The sequence below is a fragment of the Notothenia coriiceps genome, unplaced genomic scaffold, assembly GCF_000735185.1.
Source record: "Notothenia coriiceps isolate Sejong01 unplaced genomic scaffold, NC01 NC01_scaffold00008494, whole genome shotgun sequence".
NCBI lineage: Eukaryota > Metazoa > Chordata > Actinopteri > Perciformes > Nototheniidae > Notothenia > Notothenia coriiceps.
In genome coordinates, this window is record NW_011341195.1 from 736 (window position 1) to 18,171 (window position 17,436).

At 40.3% G+C, this 17,436-nt stretch overlaps 1 protein-coding gene across 1 annotated transcript; it reads right to left on the bottom strand.

The window, feature by feature from the left end:
- Nucleotides 1–250: 250 nt before the first annotated feature.
- Nucleotides 251–16,612, bottom strand: LOC104944617 (semaphorin-3F-like; the record flags this gene model as incomplete). Its single annotated transcript, XM_010770184.1, has 13 exons — nt 16,447–16,612; nt 16,299–16,361; nt 13,959–14,078; nt 12,439–12,528; nt 11,374–11,467; nt 9,936–10,055; nt 8,302–8,441; nt 7,131–7,245; nt 2,323–2,392; nt 1,368–1,512; nt 996–1,218; nt 441–529; nt 251–292 (listed from the first exon to the last, which is right to left on the bottom strand). Coding segments are annotated over exons 1-13 (1,401 nt in total), but the record flags the coding sequence as incomplete, so codon positions are not given.
- Nucleotides 16,613–17,436: the final 824 nt, after the last annotated feature.

A 17,436-nucleotide genomic window follows, 5' to 3' on the forward strand; every position in this document is an offset into this window, starting at 1 on the left:
ACAGGTACCTTCCTATGAATGTTGTTTCTGTAACAATAGTCAACTTAATTTGGTAATGTCAGAGCTTTGGCTTATTAAATCATTTATTTTAGCTCATTACATCTAAGCATATGCTATGTGCATAAATTACAAGGTATCTTATTGGTATTGACCATCAGAAGCGGGTTTTTATCAATTATCTGTAACAGCGGGAAAAAATTGATATGGTACCTCCCCACTATTTGGTCTAATTAACTCTAAAGCAACGTACCCTTTTTGATGAAATCTTCATGGTGGTGATTGGCGTGGGAACCTGCAGGGACACAGTTATCAACAGCTTTAAACGAGCAGACAAGGAATATTCAGTGAGATACTTTAGCCTCGGAAAACCAACACAATGTACATAAACAATGTACAGACAGAGAGAGAAAGAGTTCATAGACTGATGTTTGGAAACTGACCTTAAAGACTTCAACTTCCTCTAAGACCAGCTCCTCTGTCTGCAAGTCGTCTCTGGGCAGGACAATCACTTTCTGGACTGTCCCCCGATCTGTTAAACACAAAAGAAAAGCAAGTTAAACTTAAGACCTGTGGACAGGTAATACTCAATAATAACCATCAATAATGAATGGTAAATTAAAAGGTAATTATAATGAATTATTTACAGATATTACACATATTTACAAATCGTTTATAATGCTATATTTCTAATTTATTTGATAGTTTTTCGTTAATATTTACCCCTTTTTATTTGAAGCTTTTAAGAAATCTTTTGTGAAACATCAATAACCATTAAATGAATGATAGAACAAAAGACCAATATTAAAGGGACAGTTTCAATGATTTATCAATCTATTTATTAACCATTAAATAAAGTATTATAATCATAATTTCAAACTTTTAATTTACCATTGATTATTGGTATTATGGGTGCTGCCCTGTTCTTACATGTGGAGAGACCTAGAATTAAACGGACAACCATCCCATAATGTAATGAAAGGGCTCTGAGCACTGACCTGTCCCCAGGAAGAGCACCTCGTAGTTCCCGTCAGCAGCCACCACCTGGTCCACTGCAATTGTGGTGAACTCATAGTCCACATTGGTTCTGACCACCAGGGGGCGCTTGTGCACTGGGTATATGGCATTGTTCATGGTGGGGTGGTTTCTCATGAAGTTGATAACCTCATCTGGGTAATCCTTTGTGGATTTCATGTTGGGGGTGAAAGTGCCTCCAGGACACTGTCGACAACAAAAAAAGAGATCCAAATGTGAAACCTGCAATTTACCAAATTCTTTCTGCAGTAAAAACATGTTCTTTTAAAAAAGGATGACAGACGACTTTGTTTGTGATAGGAGGAGGCGTGTGTTGTTTATTGTTTATAACTCACAGTGCCAGGTCGTGGGTACGGGATCTTCCCAGTGTATGCCACCCACTGGTAGTTGGGCCCCTCCTTGTGGGCAAAAGGCCCGTTGAAGACCATCCGGATGTCAGCCATGGAGTAGACGCACACCGCCGAGCCTTTAAACACAGCTCTGTAGGAGGGCAGAAGAAAAAAGGTTGAACACACAGAAACAGCAGCTAGAGGATACAGATAAACTCTCTCCCTGAGATAATTACTACGGGTGATCTCTGCGGCTGGTAGAATCTACTTCCTTCCCACGTAATCATCCGGCCTCTAACGGGAACGCAATGAAACATCCTTACGCACAAACACTCTCTCAAACCGACTCAACTAGAGTCAAGCTGTCTGACACACTGACATACAAACACCCACGTACTGCTGAGAATCGCCAGAGCTCTGGCTCTTGCTGCTGTGTGGTGGGTGTACTATGTTTGTATCTCCTGTCATGGGCCTCTATCATTAGCTCCGCGTGTGTTTTTATCAGCTGGGTTTGAACGTGCCTGATGCCTGAGGGAAAGATGGAAACAATAACGGTATTTGTTTCTCAAATACATTAATCAAGACATGTTTATTATGACTCGGTGCGCACCTCTCCCTGCTTGAGCACAGTCAGAATATCAATTTACATGTCTGGTTGGCTCCCTTGAATTTTAATGCTGGCTGTTGAATGACAACGTGCTATCAAACCTGACCTATGAAGAACTAGGCTCAGCCTCTCAGAGGAGCGAGACTCCCTCTGGGCTCCAGATTCTCAGCCTGTTTTGCCTTTGTAGCTGAATCTGACAGGTCATATGCAACACAGCATCTCAATATCAGAGAGACAGAGCTGACATCTTCAGTCCGTCTAAAAAGGAACAAAACCTGCAGAAGTTACAAAAATACACCTTTCCTCCAGACTGCATGAAAGTTAGAGAGTTTGAGAAGGCTGTCAGTGACTCACCCTGACACTGAGAAGACTCCATAGATGACAGGATTCTTGTTGTCTTGTGTTGGCTGGATATACACATCCCCTAAAAGATAATGACAAAAATGATAGCAATTAGTCACAGTCATAAACCATAAAAGCAGAGGAGCTTACCAAGCCCAGAAACTGCTGAATAAGACAGGGAGGATTATAGAGACGGTGCTAAAACGGATAGATAGAGGATGAACGCAGGTATATTCAGACCGACAGTGTGTGTTTTTTTTTAATGTTAAAAGTATGTATAAATGATCTAGTAGAAACCCAAAACACGACCTCTAAATAAGCATTGAATCCCCCCTTAAAGTAAAAGATGCACATTTGAAAATACCCTAGTTTTATAGGTTTAATATACTTAAAGTAAACAAAAAGAAAAGAAATATGAACAAATATCTCAAAATTGTATTGAGGTAATGGATTAAATACTATAGGTTACTTTCTGGGACTCATGAATAAATGGCAACCTTTCCACAGAAGCACAATAACTGTCATGATGAATAGTCAGACAAAGAAAAAAAATGTATTAAATAAATATTAGTGTCTGTGTCTTGTATCAAATCAGCCCACAGACGTATTAGTTCCCAGATTCCACCTGGTTCAAACCAAAAATAATTGTAATTGTTGCATTTGGAGACTTTTTGCTTCCTACGAGGGGGAGTTAAAGGAGACTTCCTCATGAATTGCGGTTACCAGAGCCTCAATGAGATCCTGAATCCAAACCCTGTCAATTCTGAAACCTTGGTTCCAAAATCTCAGCAGGGAATATAAGTGAAATAGAGATCTCTGGTGAAACATGACTTTAATAGGAGCCATATGCATCCAATGACTGTGGGGGTGAGGCAGTTGTGAACCCTGCATATCCTTGATGGCTTAATGAGGGAAAAGTGCAAGGAATAACAATAAGGAAGAAAACTTGAATAAATGAGACAGTCTGGGTAGAATAACATTTCGCCCGCTGTCGCTTCAATACTGAGCATTAATGGAAAACCAATGGAAAGAGTTTAAAAAGGCCTTGTAAAAAGACAAGTACAACAATGACCTAAAGTCAAACGTCTTTAGAAAAACACCAATTATAATAAAGACACATGAAATCCTATCTGCTCTTTCTATAACTTGAGATCTTTTATTGTTATCCCTGAGAAGCAAGTCATTATTCCATCCAACCACATTCAAAATGGAGAGCTGTCAACTCAAATTGTTTTCCTAAATATTCCCTAAATTAGGACTTCATCATCATATTTGAAAAAACTGACTTTTCCCCAGGATATGATTAAATATGCGTTTTTGATCAACATCATCCTTTCTGCAGCCAAAATATAGCAATACAGTTTATATAGTGATTATTTCAGCAACTAACTTTTCCTATTTGCATTTTTTTCAGTTCCATACTCATGTTCCGTATTTCTTTCTTGAATTTGAGTAAATTATATTATATTATATCAGAGAGACTTCTATTGTAGATTAGTTATGGAAAGCAATTTCCTTTTAAATCATCAGCATGAAACAGAACAAAACATATAGCCACAACTACATATGTGAAAATGAGGGTCACAAGTAACAACACGTGATTTGATCTTTAGGCCCTTGGCGTCATCTGCAAAAAATAAACAGGAGCGAGCTTAAACTGACACAGCTTGTTTGAAACATGATTTCTGACTGCTAAGCTGACATAATCAAAAAAACGCTCCTTTGATCACAAGTTTGAAATTGTTTCAGAAAGAAACGTCCTTACATGCCAAGGTCTTAACATGGCAGGTAATGGCTGCACACTAAAGCAAAAATTAACTTTTGGCAGACAAAGTTGAAATTCATAACCCATCTGACGCCAGCCTGACAGACCTACTGGCTGCAGAACGAGCGCAGTGAAAGAGAAGATACATAAATCAACGGAGAAGTAGAACAAGTTGCGTCACTGCAACTTTTGTTTCTGATGCGTCAAATCAGAAAGTCTTTGAGGCACTCTCTGTGTCACATTAGAAGAAAAAAATCTCTGTTTGCTGTGAACATAGAAACAAACACAACGAGAGGGGATAAATATGTTTTTTATTAAAGTAGAAACAAGAGTGTGAGTGATGCACTCAGTGAATAGTCACAGGATGGAAAAGGGACTGTCAGATGACCTGGGAGAGTATGTTATTTATGCTGTTGAAAATGATGTTGAAATGTCCACTTAGAATAAGTACAGTGAAAATGGAAATATAAACTGAAATGTTATATACAGTAAAGAGGTTTGGGGATTTGGGGACTACAGTAGCATAAAAAATAACTCAATGAAAAAACAATGTTTCCCTCCATAATTACATCTCAGAAAAGGCAATAAAACTTTATCGCCCACACATTCATTTTCATTTTAGTCTGGTAGACGTTTTCATCTCTCCTGTGTCTGTGAGTCTTCCCCTCAGTCTTTATATTCCTCTTCTCCCTCGGTGCCCTGCTGAATGCTTTCTCTTCCGTTAGCCCATGCCTCACCTTCTAAATCTACTCTACTCTGTCCCTCGAGTCTCAGTACAACCACTCTGATGCCTCTGCTGGACTCCATCAGGACCCGCAGGACTGGAGACAGAATACATTCCTACCAGACGGTCTGTGGTTGTGGGAAGACGGACTGACCACAGGCTTTTGGGATGTTTTACTGCACCTCAGCACTCACAATGACCTCACCACGAGTTCTCGTATAAACTGAGACTACAACTGACCTGCTGTCCTGTAGAGAGACGACTCAAAGTACAGCTGACAGAAGAGCGCTCTTCTGTCACTGCCAGAGTGCTCTTAATGCATAACATACATTTGTAACTAGCAAAGCTTCATCACAGCAGGAATAAGAGATGCTACTTTACATTTAGCTCACAGCTGTGCATGATGCACACTTACTGGCTGAATTATTCAATGCTGTCACAATATGAGGGCAAATTCTGAATAAAATAAATGATGACAGAGATAATGCTGCTGACCACATGGCTTGTTCGAGTGCAACTTCTAACACCTTGTAGGTCAAACACTGCAAATGATTATGTAATTTTAGGATAATTCACAATATTAAAGTCTATAAACCTTGATTAAGAAGCATGTGGAAAACTGTTGAACAGCGTGAGTTTTAATCATAATCTTATAATAATCAACTGGACTATTATATGCTATCTATAAAAACAAGCAGCTTTTGAAAAGGACTAGGATTAAGGAGAAGAGAATAATTGATCTGCAATTGACAATGTATAATTTAACTACACTTGGACAAAAGCCTAAAGCTCTTTCCTGTGGGATGCAATCCGAATAGTGAGTAGAATAGATGGGAGGACATGTTTACATTTTTTCTAAAGCTTTCTTTTTGGTACATGCCTTACTTAGTTGAATCTGTTGTTTACCTATCATTTTACTGGCTGTGTTAACCACTCTTGACAGTTTCCCTTTACATTTGACAATAAAGTGTCGGTATCACATCACCATGTTAAAAGGCTAGAAAAAAATCATTACGCTTTCTGAGTAGGGGTAACCTCTGTAGGCCTATATCTTTTTAAATAATATGGTCATGTCATCTGTTAAATTAAGGCGGCTGACTAAATTAGTACCTATGTATTATTTTGGTTTGCTACAGTGCCGCACAATTCCACAACATGCATTCAACATTAGATTTTGTACAAACATGTTTCATTTGAAACTTGATTTAGCATTATCCATTTGAGTTGAATCCATTTTGTTTGCTGGACTTAGGTAAAGTTAAATTGTAAATATGAGCTTGCAGTTGAATTCATCATTGAATTGTATGTGTTTTATTCCCAGCAAGAGCACATTTTCCAATGGCAAAAACTAGTTGAGAGTAGTGAAAGATGTTGCTGCTCATACCAGCAGTCATTATGATTTGAAGGATACTACAAATCCCTTGTTAATCCTGTCAGTCATGTGAATGACCGACAGGCCGGGATGATCCACAGGGAGTCGGCCTGATCCCAGCTGCTCATTACTTTGATTACTCTGCATGCGTGTGTATACTTGCATTTCAATCTCTTGTTTTTTTTATTTCTTTAAGTACACATTCTCTGCAAACCATGTTAGAGGTGCTCAAAAGCAGAACGATCACTGTCTAACGGTAAAGGTGTTACCTTTGAGGATGTTACCTACATGAGCTATGTTGATGTTCAAAGGAATAGGCATGTCAAGCTTAACATGTAGGAGTCAGTGATACTTTAATCTAAAGCTGCAGCTTCCCGTGGATTTTTCCCAGCACTTCTGTATATAAGCAGACACATGGTGCTGTAAATGCTGGTTTGCTGGGTGTGAGTCTTCCAGTACAGTGAGCTGGTGTCTCACACACTGCAGCAAAATCTGAGGAGACGCTAATTCCGAATGCCTTAAAACTGTAACATCATTGTGAAAGTATGCAAAACAAATGGAGGGCAAAATGTAGGAAACCTCTACAAATGAGAAAGTTGTGGATACTGAATCTCTCAACCACTTGTCCATCTGGAGACCCTTGTTTTGACTTGTAGTTACACGGTCACGTAAGAATTCTCACTTTCCATCTGCCACGTATTCATTACCACATACTCTAAGCAGATGCATTCAATGTTCCCTGATGTGTGGAATATGATATGTGAAAAAGTATTTTGGATATTTTGGATTTGTAGTTAACTATTAGATCACAAACATTGATGCTGTGACCAACAGGTGGTGGACACAGGACACACCTAATGAGGGGACAGGGTTTAAAACTGTCTACAGATAAAAAGAGCAAGTGCTGTGATAGCGATAGAGGGAGAATCTAAATCAAGGAAATAGTGATTTAAACTCACTTAATTCATCAAAGTGGGTCTCGATGCCGTCAGCTCCAGGCACAGAGCAGATGAGGCGGGCTTTCAGGAACGTGCTCCACTTGTTGACCAGACAGCAGTGTCCACCGTCATCGTTCTGCGGGGAAAAGACAGAAGTCATCCAGACACCTCTATGGAAAGAGTCTGACCAACGTCTGACTAACAGCTGTTTGAAACAGCCATCCAAACTAACTGCCCTGGGTCTGTTGTTATTGGACCTGTGTGAATAAAAGATCAGCTCTGAGTTTCAGCTTGGCCCATCTGCACAGCAGGTCAGCCAACTTCTACTGCTGAGGTAGAGATTCAAAGCCTGGGGAATGATTTGTGTGCTGAAACTCAACACAATTTACAGAGACGAGATGATTTGTAGAGCTGGAAGACAAGCATTCAATGTTTTTTTTTAAATCTACTGTAACATCAATTGGGAAAGAATCCTGCTTTCCAAAGTTTCTTGTGGTAAAAAACATTTACTTTTTCACATTGTTATTGGGGTGGAAAGGTCTACCAGTCAGTCAACTTTGTTCGATCTTAAATATTTTACCAACCATTGCCATGAAACTTTGTAAACAGAGTGGCCAAAGTAGGAATTAATGAAATAAGAAAAAACACCCCTTTTGACTTTAATGAGGATGTCATTTTTGTTTTTTATTGATATTCCTTAACAAGTGTGATGCACTGTGGTCCTCAGAGGATGAATTGAATTGCCTTGATTTGTCATATAGTGCCATAATCAGGTAAATTACTGCCAATTCCCTTTTGGAATTATTTGTCCATCTCCAGGGAAAATCAACTATTTGGGTCACAGCACTTCATCACTGAAGACACACGGCTCTGGCTTTGTATTGAAGCATTTGCATGTATACAGATGTGGACAAAAGTCAACTCTGCCGCTCAAACATTTTGTGCAGAGGAATAAAAATAACCACACTTTCCAAACTTAGCAGTATAAGCAAACAAAGATTGTGTTTTTCTGTAATTGGTGCTTTTTTCTTTTGGATCTGCAATTACTGCTGCTCATGGGGAACCTTCTTTATGGGCCTCTAAGTCGAGAGACTGAGGTAGGCAACAGACTATACCTAACCACTCCGGAGAAATATAAACCTTTCAGTTGAGCTGATCAACACAAGTTTTGCTGACTGCTGTGATAACTCACCAGACAGATACGCCCTATCCTGGACTGGGTCATGGGACTTTGGCCCATCTCAGAGGCTTTCTCTCTGAAGAAGAAGTAGAGCTTGTCATCATTCTTCTCAGCGCTGTCTGGGATGAGGTGTGCGTGAATGAATGTGGGATCTGTAGAAAAGAAAGACAAGATGAAAAAAACAGACCAGCTATAATTTGAGGATCCCCAGCTGAGGCTTTGCCATGAATACAATATAAGAAGTACATCGACGTTGCATATCAACTGGATATGCACTAAACCTTTTTTCTCACAGCTCCTATCATTCCCTCTGCCCGTACTGCCTGTTGTAAACTATAGTGGAAAGCATACCTTGTTTAATGCATAAAAGCTAACCTGAAGCTTCATCATTCTCTGAGTCTTACATATCAAATGTATCTCCTCCAAAGCCAAAGTTGTATGTTTATAACTTGGATATTCCTTCTTGGTTTCCCTTGGACATAATTTATTTTTTGAGCTGCAGTAACATAAAAATAAAAAGGGATTTAACATTTGAAAGATACCTGCTGCATTATGTTTTCATGTACAGAATTAGGTCTCAGTTACAATAACAATTGATTAAAGACAGAAATTAAGAAACATTAACCTTTATTGTCCCTGAAAGTAGTAAACCTTGATACCTTGATACGTTACCTACGGTAGTTATACTAATATTAACATGGGCACAATAGAGGTCTTAAGTACTGTTTCGGAGAAAATGTTTATTGCTCGGGGAACAAAACCCTCACAAACTTGATGACAGTGAAACATGTCACAGTATGCACAACCAAATTGTGCTCACAGAGAAATCGGATGAGCCAGAGTCTATTGAGAATGAATACTGCTGTAACCTAAATAATAGTAGCCTGGAGCCCAGAATAGTACTTTGACTGTCCTCAACCCATCCCCCTTTATTTCTTCCTAGTGACAATGCTTAATATGGCATCACAGTGCGTTCCCACTGGCTGACTTACTGGGTCACTGATGGGTGCCCCTCCCCATTGTTACTGACCAGGGGCCCAAATGAGGACAAACCAAAACCAGGAGGAGGGGGATAACCAGGAACCATGGAATCGGGGAGGGGAAATATCCGAGGGATTCCACATGGCTGATTAACGGGACTCAGGTGTCCCGATTCAGTGTGCCACTACCAGGGGACTGTTGTCAGGGCAACAGGGTCAGAGGAAAATCTGGGAGCCAACAAAACCAGGGGGAGGCCGTGATTGATTTGGAAACATCAACGAAACTCCCGACCAGCATTTATAGAGCTGTGACAATCACGGTTCATTAGAGAGCCGAGGCCACTCTGACTCATTATTGACATTCGGTAATTTCCCCCCCGACTACTGAACCTGCGGCATGCGGTCAACGATTAGCGTAGTGCATTTTATGCTCTGAGTCAGATGATCATGTGGTCATGTGGGCAAGACGGAAAGATCAACAATCTTATTCCTAGACAACATAGCTCTAGGAACAGACGACATACACGGCGGTACATATGGGAGGTCGCCTGAAACATTACGGCTACATTTTTTCAGTAGCTGAGGAATAAATTATAAACAGTCTGGAAAAAGATGACAGAAATAAATTATGCTGGCTGTACAACAAGCCGTGATTTGAGACATTACCGTTTAACCATCTGGAGTTGTACTGATCCGTCCTCATGATTGTCTGCTTCCCCATCGTACGGAAGATAGAAGAGTCTGTTCCCATGAAATCAATGTAGACACCTGCATACAGCTCTCCATCTGTCAATCACAGAGGAGCAAGAAAAGGAGCTGAAGTCATGACAGGTGAAAGTATAGAACACATTATCACCAAGTCTGATTACAACTAAAAATGACATCCTTTCAGGTTTCACCAAAATCCAAATAATGTATGTATACTGTAGCAACTGTGGCTTCTCACAATGAGATGTTTTGACTTTGCATATTTCTTCTTTAAAAAACACAGCAGTGCCAAAATACATAATGGGTCTAAAATGAATTTAATCAAACCCTGTCCAGAAGTGTGAGAAATGTCACGTCTGGGTTAAAAATGTTGACCTCACAATTATATGGCAATCATACTTATATCAGACTCATTAGTCCAATCAGTGTAATTCCAATGGACAGCTGGATTCACACATTTCAACATGTCTGACATCTGATGCGTCGGAACAAGGTCTTTTTCTGTGCATGAGAAAAGGGGAAAGAGTCTCTAGTTTACTGTGGTGTAGTGGGTAAGAAAAGTAGTCCGCCTAACGCCTGAACCACGGGAAATACAGCTTCCCTCGTTCTCCTCAGTGTGATATTTCTCGGCCCTGCCAGCGGTGTAAGACATCCTGTAGCTAATTTGACTGGTGTTGCAGTTTTTCAGAGGTCAGGTAGAAATGAGCTGACAAAGTGAAGTAAAAGAGAGGGTCTTTCTCTCTCCCTCTCAAACACACACATACACACTTGCAGATGTGCAGGGCAGTAGGTCACTGATCAACAGGCATTTCTGACCACCTGTTAGCTGCTAGCGACAAATGACCACCCACCTGGGAGACATTCCTTTGAAAATGATGAAGTCTTGAGTCAATGGTTTTAATGATTGTATGTTATTTCTTCATTTTAATTGACACGTCTTATGCACACTCAAATCAATGAATGAATATATTGATGAAAATATAGCTGTATCAAAGCTGAAATGATTAGCCCAAAATGCCTCAAATTATTGAGTTGCCACGTCCTAATTGTAAGGATTTGCTATTTCCTCTGTTTAGTATTTTGTTAACTCGGTGTGAGTTTTGGACTATTGGTCCATCAAAGTCTTTTTATAACATCATTAATTTTCATTTCATATACAACACAATTTACTTTTTATAATGCACAATAAGATAATTTCAGATCTTCACTCAAAATCATAAAGGCTTAATACCAAAGGAGAAGCTACCGTACCAACCAACTGAGGTAATACTCACAAAATGACATATAAATCAAGACATAAACCAAAGTCATATTGCAGAACTTCTTTGTTTTCCGCAGCTATTTAAAGCTGCATGTATTCGCGGGGGAAGGGAAAAATAAACAAGCAGGGACTTACTGATCAAAGCAGAGACGCTGTTCAGTTTGGGGTCATAAGGACATTTTCCTTTTCCAGAATCCACTTTACCAGGTTCAAGTCGGAAAATGTATTCCTATAAAAAGGTAAAAAAGTAGAAAAAACACAATTAATCATTTACATGTTATCTTTACTCAATTGCTAACAGATTTATCTTGTTCAAAGAATCATTTTTTTGTTGTGTTTGGGAAGGTTGTTCTTTGAATGCAGCATGAACAAGGCACTTTGAAGACTAGTACTTAGATGTCAGAGGAAGTTTTAAATGGCATCAAAACATTAATGTGATCAGTTAAGAGACACATCAACAATGACGAGGTGAGAGCTGTGACCCTACAGGCACTGAAAAACAGACTCTCTCACAGCACTATTGGATCTGCTGAGGGGAACAAAAAGCATACAAAGCCAGTTATCTGTGAGATGGAGAGGTGGAGGAAAATGCTGAGAGCAATCCAAAACTCATCCACCATGCTTCTGATGTTAGTGGCTCAGACAAGAATTCATTATTCCACAGTGCAAGAGGACATCTTGAACATCTGTGTCAACACTGGTTTTTGTCGGGGGGGTTCAAAGCTTGCTGAGGATGTCTGACAGGTATACATTTGAAAGGGAAAGAAACACAATTTCAAAGTTGTGTTTTACCCTTTACAAAATGTGTTCTTCAGCAACAGCAGAACTCTTAAATTGTTTGTGTGGATAAAAAACCTTTGGAAAACCAATAAATGAACCTTCATGGTGATAATAACTGATTCAGTCGACCTCTTGACTCAATTACCTACTGCAATGTAGCCTACAACTGTGCTTCTATCCTTGTTTTCCTAAAATACTAATGCATAAACAAGTCATGTTGCCCTTAAAGGCTCTGCTGGCTTTAGAATAGCATATTTAGAAAAGCATTTGTTTCATCAAGCTGTTTGTGTTCCTCCAAGATCTGTAAAAAGTGTCTCTTTTTGGATACCATTGCTATCCATATAGCTCTAACTGAGACTGAAAAAGTACTCTAGGTGGGCACCAAACTTAAGAGTAGCTACAAAACTCCCCCCAGCCCACCTTCGCCTCCAAAGGCTCTGATGTATCGCTGTAGTCTGCTGCCCGATTTGTTCTCCCTCCAGAGTTGGCTGCCTGTAGGAAGTGGGATCCCTAAAACAAAGACATGGCACAGTGGGCCATCTCAATTATTACCACGTTTGACAGCGCAGGATTAAGATAATTTTACTTTGGCGACATAAACAAAGGAGGAAAATAGGAAAGTGCAAAAAAATGAAAAATCTTCAAAACATGTAGACTCAACGAAAGACGAACAATTCTACCAAAAATAATGGGAAGCAAAATGTAAATCTGGAGCTCAAAGTAGACTTGGTGGGTGACATTCATTATTTAGTAACCATGTTGGATTAGAGTCAGTGTCGAGCAAACACAGCTGCAAACTCCATGCATAAACCATGCAGTGCCAAGAATGAAGACTGAAAAGGAAATGCAACACAATAAGACAAGCAACAATTGAAAAAAAACAACCACATTTCATCTAGCTGTACAGTGAGGGACTGAGAAATGTAAAATAAATTCAGAAAAATATGTCATTAAGGAGATTGCTATTGTGCAATGTTTGACTTGATCATTCAATTAAACCCTGATAGGATAGTTTGGACTTTTCACAACATAAGTACAGTTTTCATGTTGACCTCGACAGGTTGAAGCAAACTCTGCAAAGGAGCTCTGAAACAGCATCCACAAAGCGGGAAGAGTGACGCCGTTAAAGGAAAAAGTGAGAGCTAACTGAAGACTGGCCATGTGTGAAGCCCTCCGAAGAATTCGGAACAATTGGTTTCTGTTTACACCTACCCTTGCCGCAGAAAAATCTTTATAGTGTGAAGTAACATAGCTTTTGGGCCTTAGGGGAGAAGCTGAATGACAAGAGGCTGGACTGACCTTTACATTGACATGTGAACCCTTCATTTGAACAGTGAGACTAAACAGGCAGAGAGGTGAATGTAAGTGTGTGGATCGCAGCTGCTGCAGCTCTGTGGCCCATCGCGCTGGAGCGAGGGAGGGGCGGAGGGAGGGGTGGGCTACAAGGCTGATGATGGATGAGACGCTCCATCAGTAATGATGGCCTTTCAGAGGCTCTCAGCCAGATAGAAAGACAGGCCACAGGCTCTGCTTTGTAAATACAGGTAAGGAGGAGCAGGGGGACTGTGAGGGAGGGTATTTGCTATAGATATAGTGTCAACCTGTTATTCCCAGCGGTAAGAGAAGATTGGTGTCTCAACGACCTTTAAGTGGTAGCAGTTAGGTACCTTACCTACAGCAATTTTGCAATAATAATAGCGATCTAGATAGGACAGGCCATGAGCTTCTTTCTTTGAGTCTTCCAGACCGTGAAACAGCACAAATCGATGAAAAGTACGAGGGCAGAAAATGATGGAAGAGAAGCAGAGCCCCGTGAAACTGAGGAGCGAGAGCAGGAGGAGGTTCTCTGACCAGAGATTGATCGATAGATAGGGTCTTAACAGAAGCAGAGAGTGAAGGTCAAAATGTCTCCACGGTTGCCTGGCTTCGTCTTTGGTTACCTGTGACCTGCGTCCTCGGTCCACGTAGGTGCAGATGGGGTTGTACGCGCCTGTTCCACACACATACAGGTGGGTCCGGTTCCACGGCTCGATCAGACGGATGAAGTTTCCACATTCACCCTGTGACAACAAACAGGGTTAAATAATTAGGGTTTTAAAAAAATGTGTGTGTAAAATGTGATGGTAGAAAAAGGGTTGCATAATACATAACGTCCCACCAATGGTTAATAAGCCTTCTAGCTGGCTTAAATACATCCCATCTATCATTTCCGCTGTTGGCTGGCTTGTGTTTGGCTCTGTGTGTGTGCCTGGACCAGGCTCCACATCAGACGACGACACTGTCAGAGGAAAAATGTTTCCAAACACCACAAAAACTAAGGAAAGCAGTGCATCTCAGCTGGAAAGTGTGTTTGCCATGGGGATTGAGGGTAGAAGCAATTTAGTATTCTGTCAGACTTGAAAACCGAAAAACATTTTGGTTAGACCAAACAAGACTGTTGAGTGAAAACTGTGTTTTATTTAGTAACAGAGATTCTTAGATCCAATTATGTTTCTTTTTTTTTTGTAGAATAGGCATGCCTGTTTTTGTGAATGTTTGCACTGATGTGGTTTATTTCCGACAACACTTTTTCTTTTTGGTGTGCATCCATAGAGGTGCTAATGGTGAAAACAGCTCTATGGGTCTTTTTTTAATCTCTTTTTGTCCGACCAGCTGTCTGCCTTCCCGCTCTCAATCCACCCAAATCAAAACTACCAACTACAGAAATGTACAGGCCGATGAGATCTGCTCAGATTTGTCCGTCACGTTGGCTGCTAGTGACAGCTGGCGAAAGAGAAAGGATGTACCAAACGTAAAAAAAAAAGGAAAAAAGATTGTATGCAGGATGGGGGATGAGGCATTTTGGCAGATCTTAGCAACACGACAGATGCACAAGTCAGAGGTTTGAGAGGATGTGTTTTTGTGTGTGGTTACGCATCATGTGGGCCTGCCTGTATTATTCAGCGCAGAGTTGTGCTCCCCCACAGAGAGCACAGTGGGGATGATTGCCTTTGACCTCCTGGCTGAGCGGACATCCCCTCTGAATTGCTTTTGAATTGTCATCATCTGTCATTCCCTAAAGAGTGGGCAAGGACATCACCCGGTAGCCGATTTTATTTCTTACTTTAGTGATGAAATCAAACCCACCTCTGACACACATACAGAGGCTCATACATGCACGTACAGGGCCAATACAATGTAGCCAGAGGCGGTGAGAGGCGCGGGTCACCAAACACGCATAAATGAACATTCCAGATGGATAAACAGCAGCCTGCGCCCCTTACCAGCAGGGGGGGCAGGGTTATTAGCCAGAGCCTCATCACCCTGTTGGTGATCACCGCTCCTGCCAGCGCAACCATAACATGTGTGAGACCAATGTGTATGTGTGTGTTTCAGAGGGGCAGAATGTGTGAACAAAATCAAAAGAGAAGGATCTGGTTTTATATGAATTTCAATGATGAGCTTCCTTGTCGGGGCTGAACATCTGAATCGTATTAACACTTCATACAGGCTTGTAGCTTCAAGGGGCTGATTCATTTTGTCCGCCTGCCTGGACAACACAGGCTAACAATAATTAGTGTCTAAATAGGATAATAAGATGATGATGAAATTAATTAGAAATATCTAAATGTATGAGATATGTGAGCCGGTGTTTGGAATATGTTTTCAGCTCCCGACGGAGATAACTGAATGTCGCATGTTCCAAGTTCCTGCTAGAGCTTAATTGGCGGCAGCTGTATGCAATCAGCAATCAGGGATTCAGCGACAGTAAATAAGAGCTTCACAGCAAGTCGCACACTGAAAGAAGCTTTAAAATGTCCCCCACTGACCCTACTGCTTCATTCAAATCCTAAAAGACACACTAAAATCTCACTCTTGATTTCTCCAAAAGGATATCACCAGATGAAATTATGTTAAAATGTGCAGCAGGTCAAAAGGGACGCTAGTTTTCAGCTGTGCTTTTATTAGCTGCCACATTAGGGGGTCTGTCACCCTTACAGGTCTTGATGAATTGCTTATAAGGCTTGATGGAAGATCTACCAAAAAGTCAAGGTCACCAGCATGGGACTTTTAATTAAAGCCTTATCTGTTGATAGCTTTGTTATTCATTAAATATGTAAAAAAGAAAATCGTAAAGATATACAAACAAAAAAACACATTGAGCCGACTTTCCAGGAGCTCAATGGGACATCTTAGACTCATATTCTAAATACCAAAATATAATTTGTAAAACATATTATGAATCTTTTCAATACATCCAAATCAGCACTCATTTGATATCATGCTACTTGAATACTTACATTGGTGTCTTTCCCTGACAGGACACATTCAGTCTTCCTCTGGGGGACAACGGGCCAGTGGATCTGAGGGGAGAGATCAACAAGCTGGTCAGATGTAAACCTGCACGGAGCTCAGCCAGGACTAATGTTTGTGTGGGACATTTCTTACTATGAGCGGCTCCTTGTTGATGTCATGCAGATCCAGGGAGAGGATATAATCTTTGCTGCCCACATACATGCGGTCGTGGTCCTCATCCATGCGAAGGATCCGATAGTCGGTAGAGTTCAGCAAAAAGGAGAAGGTGTGAGCGGTGCCGGTAGACTTTAATTCTGCAAAAAAGACAGAGTATTTAAATAAATGGTTTTCCTTTCAAGCTGTGCCTATAACACTGGAGTAGAAAAACATAAAATACAATTGGGAAACACAAAACACAGGCATGGTCACAAGAGAAGAGTGTAGGCTGCTTACTTTTGGCACAAAGAAAAAAGTGAAAAGACATTATAATTTGTTTTGTACTTAGGTGTTTTTCTCTCCATTTACTTTAAACATCTAAACCACAAACACATACACTGTATGATGATGATGTCATGATATAGTATGCTAATGGTTTTCCAAATCCTCCCCCAGACTCTTCTAAACTGATTTACAGAAGCTGTTGGTGCTTTTTTCCCCTCCAGTTCTACAATTACATCTTGCCATTATGGGGTTATGGACATGCTAAATCTAGTTATAACATTTTGACAAAGGCAAGAAGGCCTACAGTAAATCCCACAAGAGTCTGAATGGCATCAGACAAAACATAAATCACCTACTGATGTATGGAAGCATTAAAGTGTCAAGAGAACTCTACATTACCATCCATTGTGGCCTTTGCTAAAGTGGCGTCCATGCTGCACATCTTGGATTCCATTTAGTGCTAAAATTAACATTTATTTGTTATCTTTTTATCTGTAAAGACTTTACTCAATTCATCGTTTAATCTATACAATAATGAAAATAGTCAAATTGAATGTCTTTAAAATCAGTTTATCTCCATATTTAAGAGGCTAAGAAGAAAGGTTTTTGTCATTTTTGCATGATCACAATAGTTTAGGATTTTTTTTTTTTTTGTCTTCTGCAGATCGATCAGCCTTTGCAGCTCTACTTAAATAACTCCAA